The sequence below is a fragment of the Salvelinus namaycush genome, chromosome 23 (genome assembly GCF_016432855.1).
Source record: "Salvelinus namaycush isolate Seneca chromosome 23, SaNama_1.0, whole genome shotgun sequence".
Classification (NCBI taxonomy): Eukaryota; Metazoa; Chordata; class Actinopteri; order Salmoniformes; family Salmonidae; genus Salvelinus; species Salvelinus namaycush.
The window spans coordinates 10508375-10523095 of NC_052329.1; the positions used below are offsets into that span (position 1 = coordinate 10508375).

The 14721-nt window shown below is 41.6% G+C and overlaps 2 protein-coding genes across 2 annotated transcripts; one reads left to right on the top strand and one right to left on the bottom strand.

Annotated features, from left to right (window-relative positions):
* The first annotated feature begins 450 nt into the window (after window positions 1–450).
* LOC120018955 (putative gustatory receptor clone PTE03) lies at window positions 451–8256 on the top strand. The gene is made up of 3 exons (XM_038962165.1): window positions 451–652; window positions 6523–7047; window positions 8222–8256. Exons 1-3 carry the CDS (start codon window positions 451–453, stop codon window positions 8254–8256), a joined length of 762 nt encoding a protein of 253 aa, XP_038818093.1.
* A 221-nt stretch (window positions 8257–8477) lies between these two features.
* LOC120018956 (olfactory receptor 49-like) lies at window positions 8478–14583 on the bottom strand. The gene is made up of 3 exons (XM_038962166.1): window positions 14311–14583; window positions 14026–14106; window positions 8478–8588 (listed from the first exon to the last, which is right to left on the bottom strand). Exons 1-3 carry the CDS (start codon window positions 14581–14583, stop codon window positions 8478–8480), a joined length of 465 nt encoding a protein of 154 aa, XP_038818094.1.
* Between the last annotated feature and the right edge of the window lie 138 nt (window positions 14584–14721).

Sequence of the window (14721 nt, forward strand, 5' to 3'; positions counted from 1 at the left end):
TGAGTTACGTCAGAATGTGTGAGTGGTTCTCTGAGTGGGAATTATTTCTGCTCTAGCCAAGCTAGTTTAGAAAGATTAACACCATAATAGCAAGGTATTGTTTGCTTTTAGACAAAATGTAACAGACAGGTAAACCCTCAGCTAAGCTACACCACTCATCTGAATAACATGCCATATACTTATACACACATTGCTTTAATGCAGAGTACATGTTAAGTTAAAGACAATATATGTTTAAAATGATCAACTACAAAATGATTACATTTCAATTCTAGAGTGACTGAATATAACCAATCTGATAATTCAGTTAATACGAGCCCTACAGTAAGGTAGACTGGAGCTAACTAGCTTTAGATCATGTTGTGCTAGTATTGAGTCAGATTTACATACCTTATAGTACATTAAATGTGTACATAAGATTATCTTTTCTTCATTTACAGGTATTTGATGATGGCGGGCCAGAATCTTAATCAGACATTCAGTTACCACCTGCAGATTGCCAATTTTGACATCCCTACCCCAGTGAGCTACCCTGTGTTCACCATTGGTCTCCTGCTCTCTCTGTTCTCTGTCTTCTGTAACCTCACCATCATGCTGTTGCTCATCACACAGCGGACTCTCCACAAGCCCATGTTTTACATCCTCTTCTCTCTTCTTAACTAAATTAGTTAATAGACCAATAAGAAAGAGTTCCAAACCGCTCTGCCAATAACAGTTAATTTTCAGTTTTCCCCTCCCCACTCAGACCACTCCCAGACAGTCCGAGCAAAATTCTTGATTGAGAAATTGCTCTTTGCCAAGATGCTATTTTATTTATTTTTGACCATTTTAATTGAAAACAATCACAATAAGGTACTTAATTGTTACCAAGAAATGATTTCACATTGAGATAAAAAAAATAATAGCTGCATTTGACCTTTAAGTAAGGCCTTTGGATGGTCTTGCGGTTGTGTACTGTTAGGTTAGGAGGTGTGACTGTTAGGGGGCAGGTGTTACTACAGCTGTACTTCACAACTGGGACAGCAGCACCACAGAAGCCCTTTTGTCCTGCGCTCAGGGGCTGCAACTATAATCACCACAAATCATTTTTGGACTCTCTGGGATTGTCATAATCCGCCCACTCTCCTCTACTTTATATGAGGTGCAGTGAAGTGAGTTAGGAGCCTACCCATCTGTAAACATGCTTTTGAAGGTATTGAATTACACTTTGAGCTTAGTCTTCAGATAGTCACACTGGCCTCATACACCTTGGGCTGTTCTAAATGGATAGTTCACTGGCCTCATACACATTGGGCTGTTCTAAAGGGATAGTTCACTGGGATGGGTTGTTGATAACAGCTGTCTTTCAGGGTGTATATTTATATATATCCAGATCCTGCTCACCTGTGTCATATGCCCCGGAGCAAGGCCATTCAGACATGAGGTACACATCTTGTCGTGTTCTTATTCTTAGAGTTCAACGCCTGCTTTAGCCTGATAGCTCATCGATTTGAGCAAGCAGCCCCTTCCTTGAGGAGAGCTTTTGGAGTATCAGTTATGGTGTTCCCTCCCATTCTCAATCCACTCATATATGGTCTAAAAACTAAAGAAATTCACCAAAATGTTCTGGGTTTCTACAAACGAAAGGTATCTTCAGTTAAATGAGAATAAATACTGTAGATGAATCTGTATAATACATGGCATGGGCTTTAGTCAGTTATTAAGGCCTTCCCAATAAAATAAAGAAATGCTCCTTTGTAAATCAGTCAATGACAATTAGAGTTGTGTTCCGTCTTTTTGTGCAAGACAATGACTAATTTCATTGATTTGTTAGAGGTTAAAATGTGCAATGGGTTAAGATTGGTTATGGGTTGGCTACAGCATGTTGAGCAAATTGTGTGTAACTTGTTTTGTTTGTCTGTCTTCAGCATTTTAATAACAATAACAAAGACAGCACAAAATAGTGTGTGCGTGTGTGTGCGCGTGCGTGCGCGTGCGTGTGTGTGTGTGTGTGTGTGTGTGTGTTTGTGTGTGTGTGTGTGTGTGTGTGTGTGTGTGTGTGTGTGTGTGTGTGTGTGTGTGTGTGTGTGTGTGTGTGTGTGTGTGTGTGTGTGTGTGTGTAGCTCGTAGAATTAATACAGTAAATTTGATTGTAACAAAAGCAGAAGACACGTCAGTTGTCCACTGTACATCGATAATTAAGTTGTATATTATAATTGTTATGCCTGTACTTTGTCCCTGTGAGAAGGTAGGCATATCTGTGATAGAAAGACAATGAATGGCCTATATAATGACACCACAGTATAACAAGTCAGTCATTTCTGTTTTTGAAAGGTGTACAGTAGGTTTTTTCTAGCATAAATATTTGTGGATCCTCCTTTTTTAAATCAAGAAATCTGAATTGGACCAATAGATAACCAAAGCCATTTAGAACACCCCGCGGTGTCAAGAAATCACTCACTTGCTTTCTAACAGACATGGTAAATAATATAACAACCATTGTTGGGTGCCATTCATTTTCGGCCCTATGAAGCTAATGTTAATCAGAGACTGATTTAGTTGGAACAAACTAAATAACCCTACAAATACACTTAAAAAACGGTATGGGGCAACGAACAACAGACAATGTAAGTAGAAGATCATCTTTTGAATAAACTAGTAAGGAGGTTTCAGGCTTGTCAAGGTTTCACAACAAAATGTAAATCATGCTGTCAATGGGAAGATCTCAATTGCATACTCCTGTTGTTCTCTCTCCTCGTCTCCTTCTCAAAATCCAATGGATATGAAAACCAGAGTGTCACGCCCTGACCTTAGAGATCCTTTTTATGTCTCTATTTGGTTTGGTTAGGGTGTGATTTGGGGTGGGTATTCTATGTTCTATTATTTGTATTTCTATGTTTTGGCCAAGTAGGGTTCTCAATCAGGGACAGCTGTCTATCGTTGTCTCTGATTGAGAACCATACTTAGGTAGCCCTTTTTCCCACCTGTATTTGTGGGAAGTTGTCTTTGTTTGTTGACACTATAGCCTTTAGCTTCACGGTTGTTTTCTCGTTTGTTGTTTTGTTGGCGTCATTTTTTATAATAAAAGAAAATGTACGCTCATAACGCTGCACCTTGGTCCACTTCCTTCAACAGCAGTGACAGAACTTCCCACCAACAACAGACCAAGCAGCGTGGTAAGGATTCATGGACTTGGGAGGAGATCCTGGACGGTAAGGGACCCTGGAGGCAGGCTGGGGAGTATCGCTGTCCACGGGAGGAACTGGAGGCAGCAAAAGCAGAGCGGCAGCGTTACGAAGGGACACGGCTAGTAAGGAAGCCCGAGAGGCAGCCCCCATTTTTTGGGGGGGAGGGGGCACACGGGGAGTGTGGCTGAGTCAGGTTGGAGACCTGAGCCAACTCCCCGTGCTTACCATGGTGAGTGTCTTACTGGTCAGGCACCGTGTTATGCGGTGGAGCGTATGGTGTCTCCAGTACGCGTTCTTAGCCCAGTGCGCCACATTCCAGCTCCCCGCATCTGCCGGGCTAGGGTGAGCATCCAGCCAGGAAGGGTTCTGCCAGCCCTGCTCTCCAGACCTCCAGTGCGCCTCCTCGGCCCAGTATATCCTGCGCCGGCTCTGCGCACTGTGTCTCCGGTACGTCTGCACAGCCCAGTGCGTCCTGTGCCAGCGCCCCGCATTTGCAGGGTCAAGAAAACCACCCAGCCAGTACGGGTTGTGCAGGCTCTAAGCTCGAGACCTCCAGTGCGCCTCCACGGCCCAGTTTATCCGGTGCCTCAGCCAAGGAAAAGGCCTCCTGTATGTCTCTCCAGCCTGGTGAGTCCTGTGCCTGCGCCCAGAACTAATCCTCCTGTATGTCTCCTCCGCCTGGTGAGCCCTGTGGCAGCTCCACGTGCCAGACTGCCCATACGTCTCCTCACTCCAGTGATGATCCATGGCAAGAAGCCTCCAGTGATGATCCATGGCACAAAGCCTCCAGTGATGATCCATGGCAAGAAGCCTCCAGTGATGATCCATGGCACGAACGACGGCCTCCAGTCCATAGCCTCCAGCGACGGCCTCCAGTCCGGAGCCTCCAGCGACAGTCCTCAGTCCAGAGCCTGCAGCGACGGTCTCCAGTTTGAAGCCTCCAGAGACGGTCTCCAGTCCGGAGCCTCCAGAGACGGCCTCCAGTCTGGAGCCTCCAGCGATGGTCCCCAGTCCGGAGCATCCAGCGACGGTCCCCAGTCCGGGGCTTGCAACGAGGGTCCCCAGTCCAGGGCCTGCAGCGAGGGTTCCCAGTCCGGGGCCCGCGACAAGGGTTCCCAGTCCGGGGCTCACGATAAGGGTTCCCAGTCCGGGGCTCGCAACGAGGGTCCCCAGTCTGGGGCCCGCGGCGAGGGTCCCCAGTCCAGGGCCCGCGGAGAGGGTCCCCAGTCCGGGTCGGCGGAGAGGGTCCCCAGTCCGGGTCGGCGACGAGTGTCCCCGCACCAGAGGCGTCACCAAAGTGGGGTGAGCCAGAGGTGGAGCGGGGTCTACGTCCCGCACCAGAGCCGCCACCGCGGATAGATATATATGTATTCACTACAGAAGTGATATCTCCTAGCCGTTGAGTTAGCAACAGCTGCTACAAATGCAGGTTAGAAAGGACAGTCCGAGTATCCCGTCTACTACACACAACGTTACTCCAACGTATCCAGTAAGGCACCAGAGACATTCTTCAAAGGACAGAGGACTCGGGTTGGCGACACGGTCCATCTACCACCAACCTACTGAAGCGCAGCTCAGAGTAAATATTTATTGCATTTTCCTTCTTCAAATGGGCGGTAATTTAGAATGCATAAGATACTGTATTTACGATAGCACAGCTTCGCCTCTGTTCCAGTCTCCCGCTCTTTCACTAAAATCCCGCCCCTTTTCTTTGTGTAACAAGCTGTCATATCTATTCCGCCCGCTAGGGATGTTTTTCTGTATGACGTAATTTGTGATCAAGTTATGATTTCATTGTGTATGTGTGATTCTGTGTGATTAGTTAGGTATTTAGTAAATAAATAATTAAACCCAATTTTGTATTGCTGATTCAACTTGTTAGCCAGCATTCTTGCAGATAACAAGGATTTACCACTTTCAGATGAGACTGAATAAAATGACGATTAAGGTGACTGCTATGGATGTAAACTATTACTAAATCTTTAAGAGTTTATTCGAAAGATAGCAGCTCTATAAATATTCTTTCGTGGTGTCCCTCTCTAGTTAATTAATATTTACATGATTAGTTCAATTAGGTAATATTAATTACGGAGAAATTATTTTATTGAATAGCATGTCATAGCAATTAATCTGGCATAGTCAAAGACACGACACTGGAGACTTCCTTAGATATCGTGCACAAGCTGTTATTTACAAAAATACATACAAAAATGCACTTGGCGTCATACACATTGGGCTGTTGTAAAGGAACAGTTCACTGGCCTCATAATATACATTGGGCTGTTCTAAAGTGATAGTTCCCTTGTTTCATACATGTCGGGCTGTTCTAAACTGATAGTTCACCCATGTTTCACATTGACAGATAACTGGCAATATATGGATGATGGATAAGAGTCAGCAACCGAAAACGTGGCTTCGTTTACCTGATCACAATTTAGTGTTCGCAAAATTTAATGCAAAACAATGGGAGAATTCTGCTACATCTCAGTCACCAATAAATTGCATGTTAATCTAAGGAGATGATAATATTGCAAAAGTTGTTTTAACATTCTTAATCATTAAGTAGACTACACAGGAGCCCAGGTTACATCAGCTAGGTGACAGACCTCTAGGACACTAAAGGGCTGTCCTTTCCTGATAATGAGGCAATAAAAAGGGCCTTGTCAGGGAGCCGTCACACAGGGGTCACAACTGAAGGTGGACTCCAGCTCTGGTCGTGAACTGACATCCAGGAAGAGAGAAGTAGGCATGCTTTAATTATTATATAACGGGTGGGTCTAATCCTGAAGGTTGAATGGTTAAAAGGATATTACAGGGATCTCGGGCATTATCACATAAATACAGTAGATGTAATTCATGTGTTTCCATTAGGCAAAGAAAAATGTGTGTTATGTTTAACAGTTGCAAAATATACATATCTATATATGTATACAGTATATGTATTATTTAGATTTTTGTTTTGTTCATTTTAGTTGTAGAGGTGTTCTTTCTGTCATATTTGTTGCAGTCACAACAACATCATGTTCGTTGCAGTAGGCAACATTGTGCTCTTTTAATTCAGTATATTCATTGGACAAACATATGTGCTGAAGACTATATGACTATTTCTGTATTATTTCAGGTGGGCTGCTTTCAAGAAGACAATTACAAAATCATCCTACAGTAGTTATGTATACAAACTCTACATACATGTTGAGCATGGAACCACTGGCCATAGCTCCATCAGGTGTTTACCCAGCGTTCCTTTTTGGAACCCTTACGTACTGTTTCATTGTGTTTTGCAACGTGACGGTTTTATCAGCCATAGCCCTAGACAGAAAGCTTCATAAACCCATGTTTATCCTACTCTTCAACATGCCTATCAATGACTTGATTGGTGCTACAGCCTTCTTCCCTCAGCTGTTGGTGAGCATCCTGGCTCAGAACAGGTCCATCTCCTACCCTGCATGCTACCTCCAAGCTCTGCTCGTCCACCTGTACGGAGCTGGCTCCTTAACTATCCTGACTGGCATGGCTTATGACAGGTATATCGCAATCTGCTGTCCACTGAGGTATAACTCCATCATGAGTTCCAGTAACTTGATGAAAATCCTCGTTTTCATGTGGCTTTGGGTCATTACCCTGATTGTGGTTCTCTTGGCTCTGGTCACTCGTTTCAAGATCTGCAGAACAACAATAGTGGATATTTATTGTAACAATCCGTCATTGGTGAGGCTCATTTGTGATGACACACGTATAAACAACTACTATGGGTTGTTGATAACAGCTGTCTTTCAGGGTGTATCGTTGATAGTGGTTATATTTACATATATCCAGATCCTGCTCACCTGTGTCATGAATAAGTCGCCTGATGCCCGGAGCAAGGCCATTCAGACATGTGGTACACATCTTGTCGTGTTCTTATTCTTAGAGTTCAACGCCTGCTTTAGCCTGATAGCTCATCGATTTGAGCAAGCAGCCCCTTCCTTGAGGAGAGCTTTTGGAGTATCAGTTATGGTGTTCCCTCCCATTCTCAATCCACTCATATATGGTCTAAAAACTAAAGAAATTCGCCAAAATGTTCTGGGTTTCTACAAACGAAAGGTATCTTCAGTTAAATGAGAATAAATACTGTAGATGAATCTGTATAATACATGGAATGGGCTTTAGTCAGTTATTAAGGCCTTCCCAATAAAATAAAGAAATGCTCCTTTGTAAATCAGTCAATGACAATTAGAGTTGTGTTCCGTCTTTTTGTGCAAGACAATGACTAATTTCATTGATTTGTTAGAGGTTAAAATGTGCAATGGGTTAAGATTGGTTATGGGTTGGCTACAGCATGTTGAGTAAATTGTGTGTAACTTGTTTTGTTTTGTCAGTCTTCAGCATTTTAATAACAATAACAAAGACAGCACAAAATAGTGTGTGAGTGTGTGTGTGTGCGTGTGTGTGTGTGTGTGCGTGTGCGTGTGTGTGTGTGTGTGCGTGTGCGTGTGCGTGTGCGTGATTGTGTGCGGCTTGGGCCTGACTGACTTGACGTTCATGTAGAATACATTTTTATATATTTTATTTTATTTTATTTAACCTTTATTTAACTAGGCAAGTCAGTTTAGAACAAATTCTTATTTAAAGTGACGGCCTACCCCGTCATTGTAAATACAGTAGATTTCATTGTAACAAAAGCAAAAGACAGACGTCAGTTGTCCACTGTACATGGATAATTAAGTTGTATATTATAATTGTTATGCCTGTACTTTGTCCCTGTGAGAAGGTAGGCCTATCTGTGATAGAAAGACAAAGAATTGCCCATATAATGACACCACAGTATAACAAGTCAGTCATTTCCGTTTTTGAAAGGTGTACAGTAAGTTTTTTCTAGCATAAATATTTGTGGATCCCCTTTTCTGAAATAAAGATATCTGAACTGGACCAAAAAATAACTTTTTATCAAATCCATCAAATGTTTTGACACTGCAAGGCTTCGATCTCCCCCCTGAAAGTGCTTTTGCTGCACTGAGCTGAATGATCATTCTCGCCTGTAACCTGGTCCTGATTTTTACCATCGTCCTCAACAGGAGTCTCCCCTAGCCCATGTATCTTCTGCTGCTAAACCTTCCCATCAATGACCTTACAGGCTCCACGGCACTCTTTACGCAGGTCATCAAAGAGCTTTTACTTGACACAGGGACCTTTCAATACTCTGCTTGTGTCACAAGTTTTCTTTATTCATATCTATGGGACGGGAGCAGTGTTCATCCTGACTGCTATGGCACGTGACAGGTATATTGGCATATATTGCCCTTTGAGGTACAACACAATTATGACCAATGCTCATATCAGGACAATTATCGCTCTTATATGGGTGTGTGAGTTGATTTTGATGAGGGTGCTCTTTAACCTGCTGCTTGGGTTAGCAGGCTGTAGATCTCTGATGACACAATCCTGCTGTGACAACACCTCCCTGTTGAAACTGGTCTGTGCTAACACAGCCATCAATAACATCTATGGACTCTTTATTCCTGCCCTCATGCAGGTCATAGTTGTTTGGACCATTCTCTACACTTACTTTCATGTACTTGTCACATGTTTCAGGAACAAAGGATCAGCTGACACTAAAAGCAAAGTTCTGCAGACTTGTGCTACACATTTAATAGTTTTCTCCTCTTCACGTGTTTAGGGCTTCTCACCATTATTTCATACAGACTGAGACTATTTCGCCCGCAATTACAGAGACTCATAGGGGTCTCCACATAAAATCTGAATTGCACCTGGGCTGGAATAAAACATTATGGTCTTTCTCTTGCATTTCAAAGATGATGGTACAAAAAAATACAAAAGAACGGTTGTTTTTTTTCTTTGTATTATCTTTTACCAGATCTATTGTGTTATATTCTCCTACAGTCCTTTCACATTTCCACAAACTTCAAAGTGTTTCCTTTCAAATGGTATCAAGAATATGCATATGCATTCCGTAAATATTAGGAATAGATTGTCCACCATCTATGCGTTATCCAGACAGAAAAGAGAAATAGGCTAAATAACATTTCGATTTAGAGCAATAAAGAAATGGAATAAATTAACTGTGCAAACCAGAAACCTTTCAATATAAAGGTGTTTAAATAATGTTTAAAATAAACATTATTTTAAACGATTTAAATATAATACATAGAAATGTTGTGGGACTATAGTAGATGAAGAATCAATATATTTTTGATTGAGTATTTATTGGGTAATTATGTTAGTATACTACAGTGGGGCAAAAAAGTATTTAGTCAGCCACCAATTGTGCAAGTTCTCCCACTTAAAAAGATGAGAGAGGCCTGTAATTTCATCATAGGTACACCTCAACTATGACAGACAAAATGAGAAAAAAAATCCAGAAAATCACATTGTAGGATTTTTAATCAATTTATTTGCAAATTATGGTGGAAAATAAGTATTTGGTCACCTACAAACAAGCAAGATTTCTGGCTCTCACAGACCTGTAACTTCTTCTTTAAGAGGCTCCTCTGTCCTCCACTCGTTACCTGTATTAATGGAACCTGTTTGAACTTGTTATCAGTATAAAAGACACCTGTCCACAACCTCAAACAGTCACACTCCAAACTCCACTATTGCCAAGACCAACGAGCTGTCAAAGGACACCAGAAACAAAATTGTAGACCTGCACCAGGCTGGGAAGACTGAATCTGCAATAGGTAAGCAGCTTGGTTTGAAGAAATCAACTGTGGGAGCAATTATTAGGAAATGGAAGACATACAAGACCACTGATAATCTCCCTCGATCTGGGGCTCCACGCAAGATCTCACCCCGTGGGGTCAAAATGATCACAAGAACGGTGAGCAAAACTCCCAGAACCACACGGGGGGACCTAGTGAATGACCTGCAGAGAGCTGGGACCAAAGTAACAAAGCCTACCATCAGTAACACACTACGCCGCCAGGGACTCAAATCCTGCAGTGCCAGACGTGTCCCCCTGCTTAAGCCAGTACATGTCCAGGCCCGTCTGAAGTTTGCTAGAGAGCATTTGGATGATCCAGAAGAAGATTGGGAGAATGTCATATGGTCAGATGAAACCAAAATATAACTTTTTGGTAAAAACTCAACTCGTCGTGTTTGGAGGACAAAGAATGCTGAGTTGCATCCAAAGAACACCATACCTACTGTGAAGCATGGGGGTGGAAACATCATGCTTTGGGGCTGTTTTTCTGCAAAGGGACCAGGACGACTGATCCGTGTAAAGGAAAGAATGAATGGGGCCGTGTATCGTGAGATTTTGAGTGAAAACCTCCTTCCATCAGCAAGGGCATTGAAGATGAAACGTGGCTGGGTCTTTCAGCATGACAATGATCCCAAACACACTGCCCGGGCAACGAAGGAGTGGCTTCGTAAGAAGCATTTCAAGGTCCTGGAGTGGCCTAGCCAGTCTCCAGATCTCAACCCCATAGAAAATCTTTGGAGGGAGTTGAAAGTCCGTGTTGCCCAGCAACAGCCCCAAAACATCACTGCTCTAGAGGAGATCTGCATGGAGGAATGGGCCAAAATACCAGCAACAGTGTGTGAAAACCTTGTGAAGACTTACAGAAAACGTTTGACCTCTGTCATTGCCAACAAAGGGTATATAACAAAGTATTGAGATAAACTTTTGTTATTGACCAAATACTTATTTTCCACCATAATTTGCAAATAAATGAATAAAAAATCCTACAATGTGATTTTCTGGATTTTTTTTCTCATTTTGTCTGTCATAGTTGAAGTGTACCTATGATGAAAATGACAGGCCTCTCTCATCTTTTTAAGTGGGAGAACCTGCACAATTGGTGGCTGACTAAATACTTTTTTGCCCCACTGTATGTATGTTTGTAATAGTGTGTTATATGTGAAAATGTGTTCGTATTATACATTGTATTTGAATGTTTAAGGACTCTTGGAAGAGTAGTCCAAATGGGGACTAAAAGAGATCCAAATCAAATCAAATCAAATATCCTTGCTTCAGGGCCTGAGATACAGGCAGTTAGATTTGGGTATGTCATTTTTGGCCAAAATCGAAAAAAAGGGGCTAATCCTTAAGAGGTTTTAATATTCCTCCCAACTTTAAATCCAATCATATATTGTCTTAAAACAAAGAATATCAGAGTAAAAGTAATTAATTTCTTGCAGACAAAGGTCTTTCCATTCTAGACTATGTTTTCAGTAGTAGACATAGATTTGAAAATAACTAATTCATTATTAATCTAAATCTATATTAATTGTTGACATTTGTCACAATCTTTTTAGTGTGGTTGTATTTAGGCAATGTTGCTGTATTTTACAGTCTGGCAGCGTGATGTACCAATTGTTGTTATATTTATCTTCATAACTGTAAATGTATGACTTGTATTCTAAAACCAATAAGCCATTTAGAACCCCCCGGGGTGTTAAGAAATCTCTCACTTGCTTTCTAACAGACATGGGAAATAATATAACAACCATTGTTGGGTGCCATTCATTTTCGGCCCTATGAAGCTAATGTTAATCAGAGACTGATTTAGTTGGAACAAACTAAATAACCCTACAAATACACTTAAAAAACGGTATGGGGCAACGAACAACAGACAATGTAAGTAGAAGATCATCTTTTGAATAAACTAGTAAGGAGGTTTCAGGCTTGTCAAGGTTTCACAACAAAAGGTAAATCATGCTGTCAATGGGAAGATCTCAATTGCATATTCCTGTTGTTCTCTCTCCTCGTCTCCTTCTCAAAACCCATTGGATAAGAAAGCCAGAGGTCGGAGGAGAGCGGAGAGAGGAAGAAAGAAATATGCAATTGAGACCTTCCCTAAAACATCACACTATGAAAGACATTTAAAGCAATTTGATGACTCCTATGACGAATGCCATCCTGTGACATCTTTGATCATGGTTAAAACAGTCTGTGTTGAAGAATGACTCCACATTTTAAGATGCATAGGCACCACCTAATTTCATATTATTTGGTGCCTATCTTTCCTATTTTATCGGGATTACAGTATAAAGATTGATCAACACCACAGATGGCGTGAGACATGGACTCATCTTGAAATTAGACTTTTATTGATCTGTGAAAATGTGTCTAAAATTGATAAAATCTTCAACGTTGGTCTGATTTGGTAAACTAATGTACTTTTGCCCAGTTTACACTCCAGTAGTCTTTCCCTGGATTATCAAATACTAACACAAAAACTAGGGGTGGTAGGTAGCGGTTAAGAGGGCCAGTAACCGAGAGTTCACTGGTTCAAATCCCTGAGCTGACTAGGTGAAAAATCTGTCTGTGCCCTTGAGGAAGGCACTTAACCCTTATTGCTCATGTAAGTCTCTCTGCTGAATGACTAAAATGTAAAAGTAATTGTTATACATCTCATATGTAGGCCTATGCATTATGTCTGGTGTATTTGGCCGTCTCTTCACATTAAAGATCAGTGTGTTTGTTGTATGATGACCTAGATGTAGGCCTAATTGTTCCTCTTCTCTCCATCTTCCAAACCCATGTTTAGTTTGTGAATACCACAAAACAAGACAGATTTCAAATGTATAGAATGAGACATAGCCATTTCTATTTAGGTCTGGGATGCTGATTAGAACAATGTTGATGAACTGACACACGTGTCGTTGTCCAAATTAGTTCACAGCACCCTCTAGTGATTTTGTTCTGCACCAAATATAGCCTGGAATCCACACTGAATATCACTCTGTTCCACTATTGTTTCACTTCACTGATTGAGTCTGGAAATTCTCCAGTCGAGGCACTTGATCAGCATCCTCTCAGAAACTATGGGTGGATTTAGCCCACATGGCTTCTGACGATTTGGTCTGATGACTGAAAAATCATGTTGCATAGCCCCCTTCATCAGAGGACAGATTCATTTCAGTGCCATACAGGTTGAATCAATTACATAAAACAATACTACAAAGGATGCAAATGCAAACTGAGAATGTGTCAGGAAAGAGTGGTGGAAAGTGTGGTTCACAAATTGAAAAAATTATTCACATAATTTATTTGATATTTTATGAGAAAAGTGGTATTCCAGCCGACAGTTTTCGAACACAAAACCAAAGTATAAATGAAAATACTGTATATGGAGGAAATTGTATTAGCTAATTATACCTATTAAAGGTTAAATATTCATTTTTGTGGTAATTCTGGTGACTTGAAACACAATCACATAAATTGACTAATCAATTAATAATATATATATACCCTTTACATATAGAAACAGAGGAGGAGAGAGGCAAGTGGGACAACAGTAGACAGGGTGGACGCAGGGATTGATCCCTGGTCTCCGATGCAGAGCAGTATATGACTGGCTATGAGAGTTACTGCTAGACCACAGGCTCTGCACATCAAGGAAGGAATAATCAATGAAGGGCTATACTTTCTCTGGAAAATAATGAACGACGTGGAAGCTTAGCTCCACTCCCATAGCGTGTCGTGGAACACACCTTCCACGTCGTTCATTCTTTTTCATAGAACGCATATCCCCTCGTTGATCATCTCTTACTCGACGTGCAGAGCCCGTGGTCTAGCAGTAACTCTTACGGCCAGTCATATACTGCTCTGCATCGGAAACCAGGGATCAATCCCTGTGTTGTCCCACTTGCCTGTCTCCTCCTCACTGTGCCATTACAATGAGCCCATCCACCTATAGCTCCTCTTCTGGTCCCTATGCTTTCTAACACACAGTGACTTCCCTATGCTTTTTAACATACATTCCTCTTGAGAATTATTTTCCTTGACAATAGAAATGTAAACGTATAACAAACAGAACAAGGAATAATTAACGTTACATTATTAAGTTACACTATTGACTTTTACTACTCCAACTGATCCTTTGGCCATGGAGAAAAGCTGAAGTAATTTCACTCTAATCTTTTTAGTTTTGATACCATATATTACTGGGTTCAGACCTGGAGGTAATATGACAAATATCATTCCTGCAAATGTCTGAAGTAGGAGAGGAGTGTTAGGTATTCGATACACAAGGACAACAATGATACCTGAAAACTCATAGATTAGAAAGACAAGCAGGTGTGTGGCACATGTATGCAAGGCCTTTAGCTTGGCATCAGAGTCACTACTTTTAAAGCATGTGAATAGAATGAATGAGTAGGAGAACACCACAGAAAAAGCCCCTAACCCATGGAGTACACCTGTGATAAACAAGCCATAGATGTTGTTCACTGTGGTGTCTGTTGCACAGGTCAGTCTTAACAGGGACACATTGTCACAATAGATGTTCACGATAACTGTTTTACAAACAGGGAAACGCAACGTGAGCCCAAACAGGATTCCCACCAGTAGAAAGTCAATCAGCCAAGCAGAGGCAATGAGACTTACAACAGTGTTCTTAGTCATGATGGAATGGTACCTTAGTGGATGACAGATAGCTATGTAGCGATCAAATGACATGATAGACAACATGAGAAGTGTTGCTCCTCCATACATATGAATACAGAAAGCCTGAATCAAGCATGCTGGGTAAGTGATGTGCAAATCTTCAGACAATACATTTGACATGACCCTTGGAATGATGGCACTGATACCAATCAAGTCATTGAT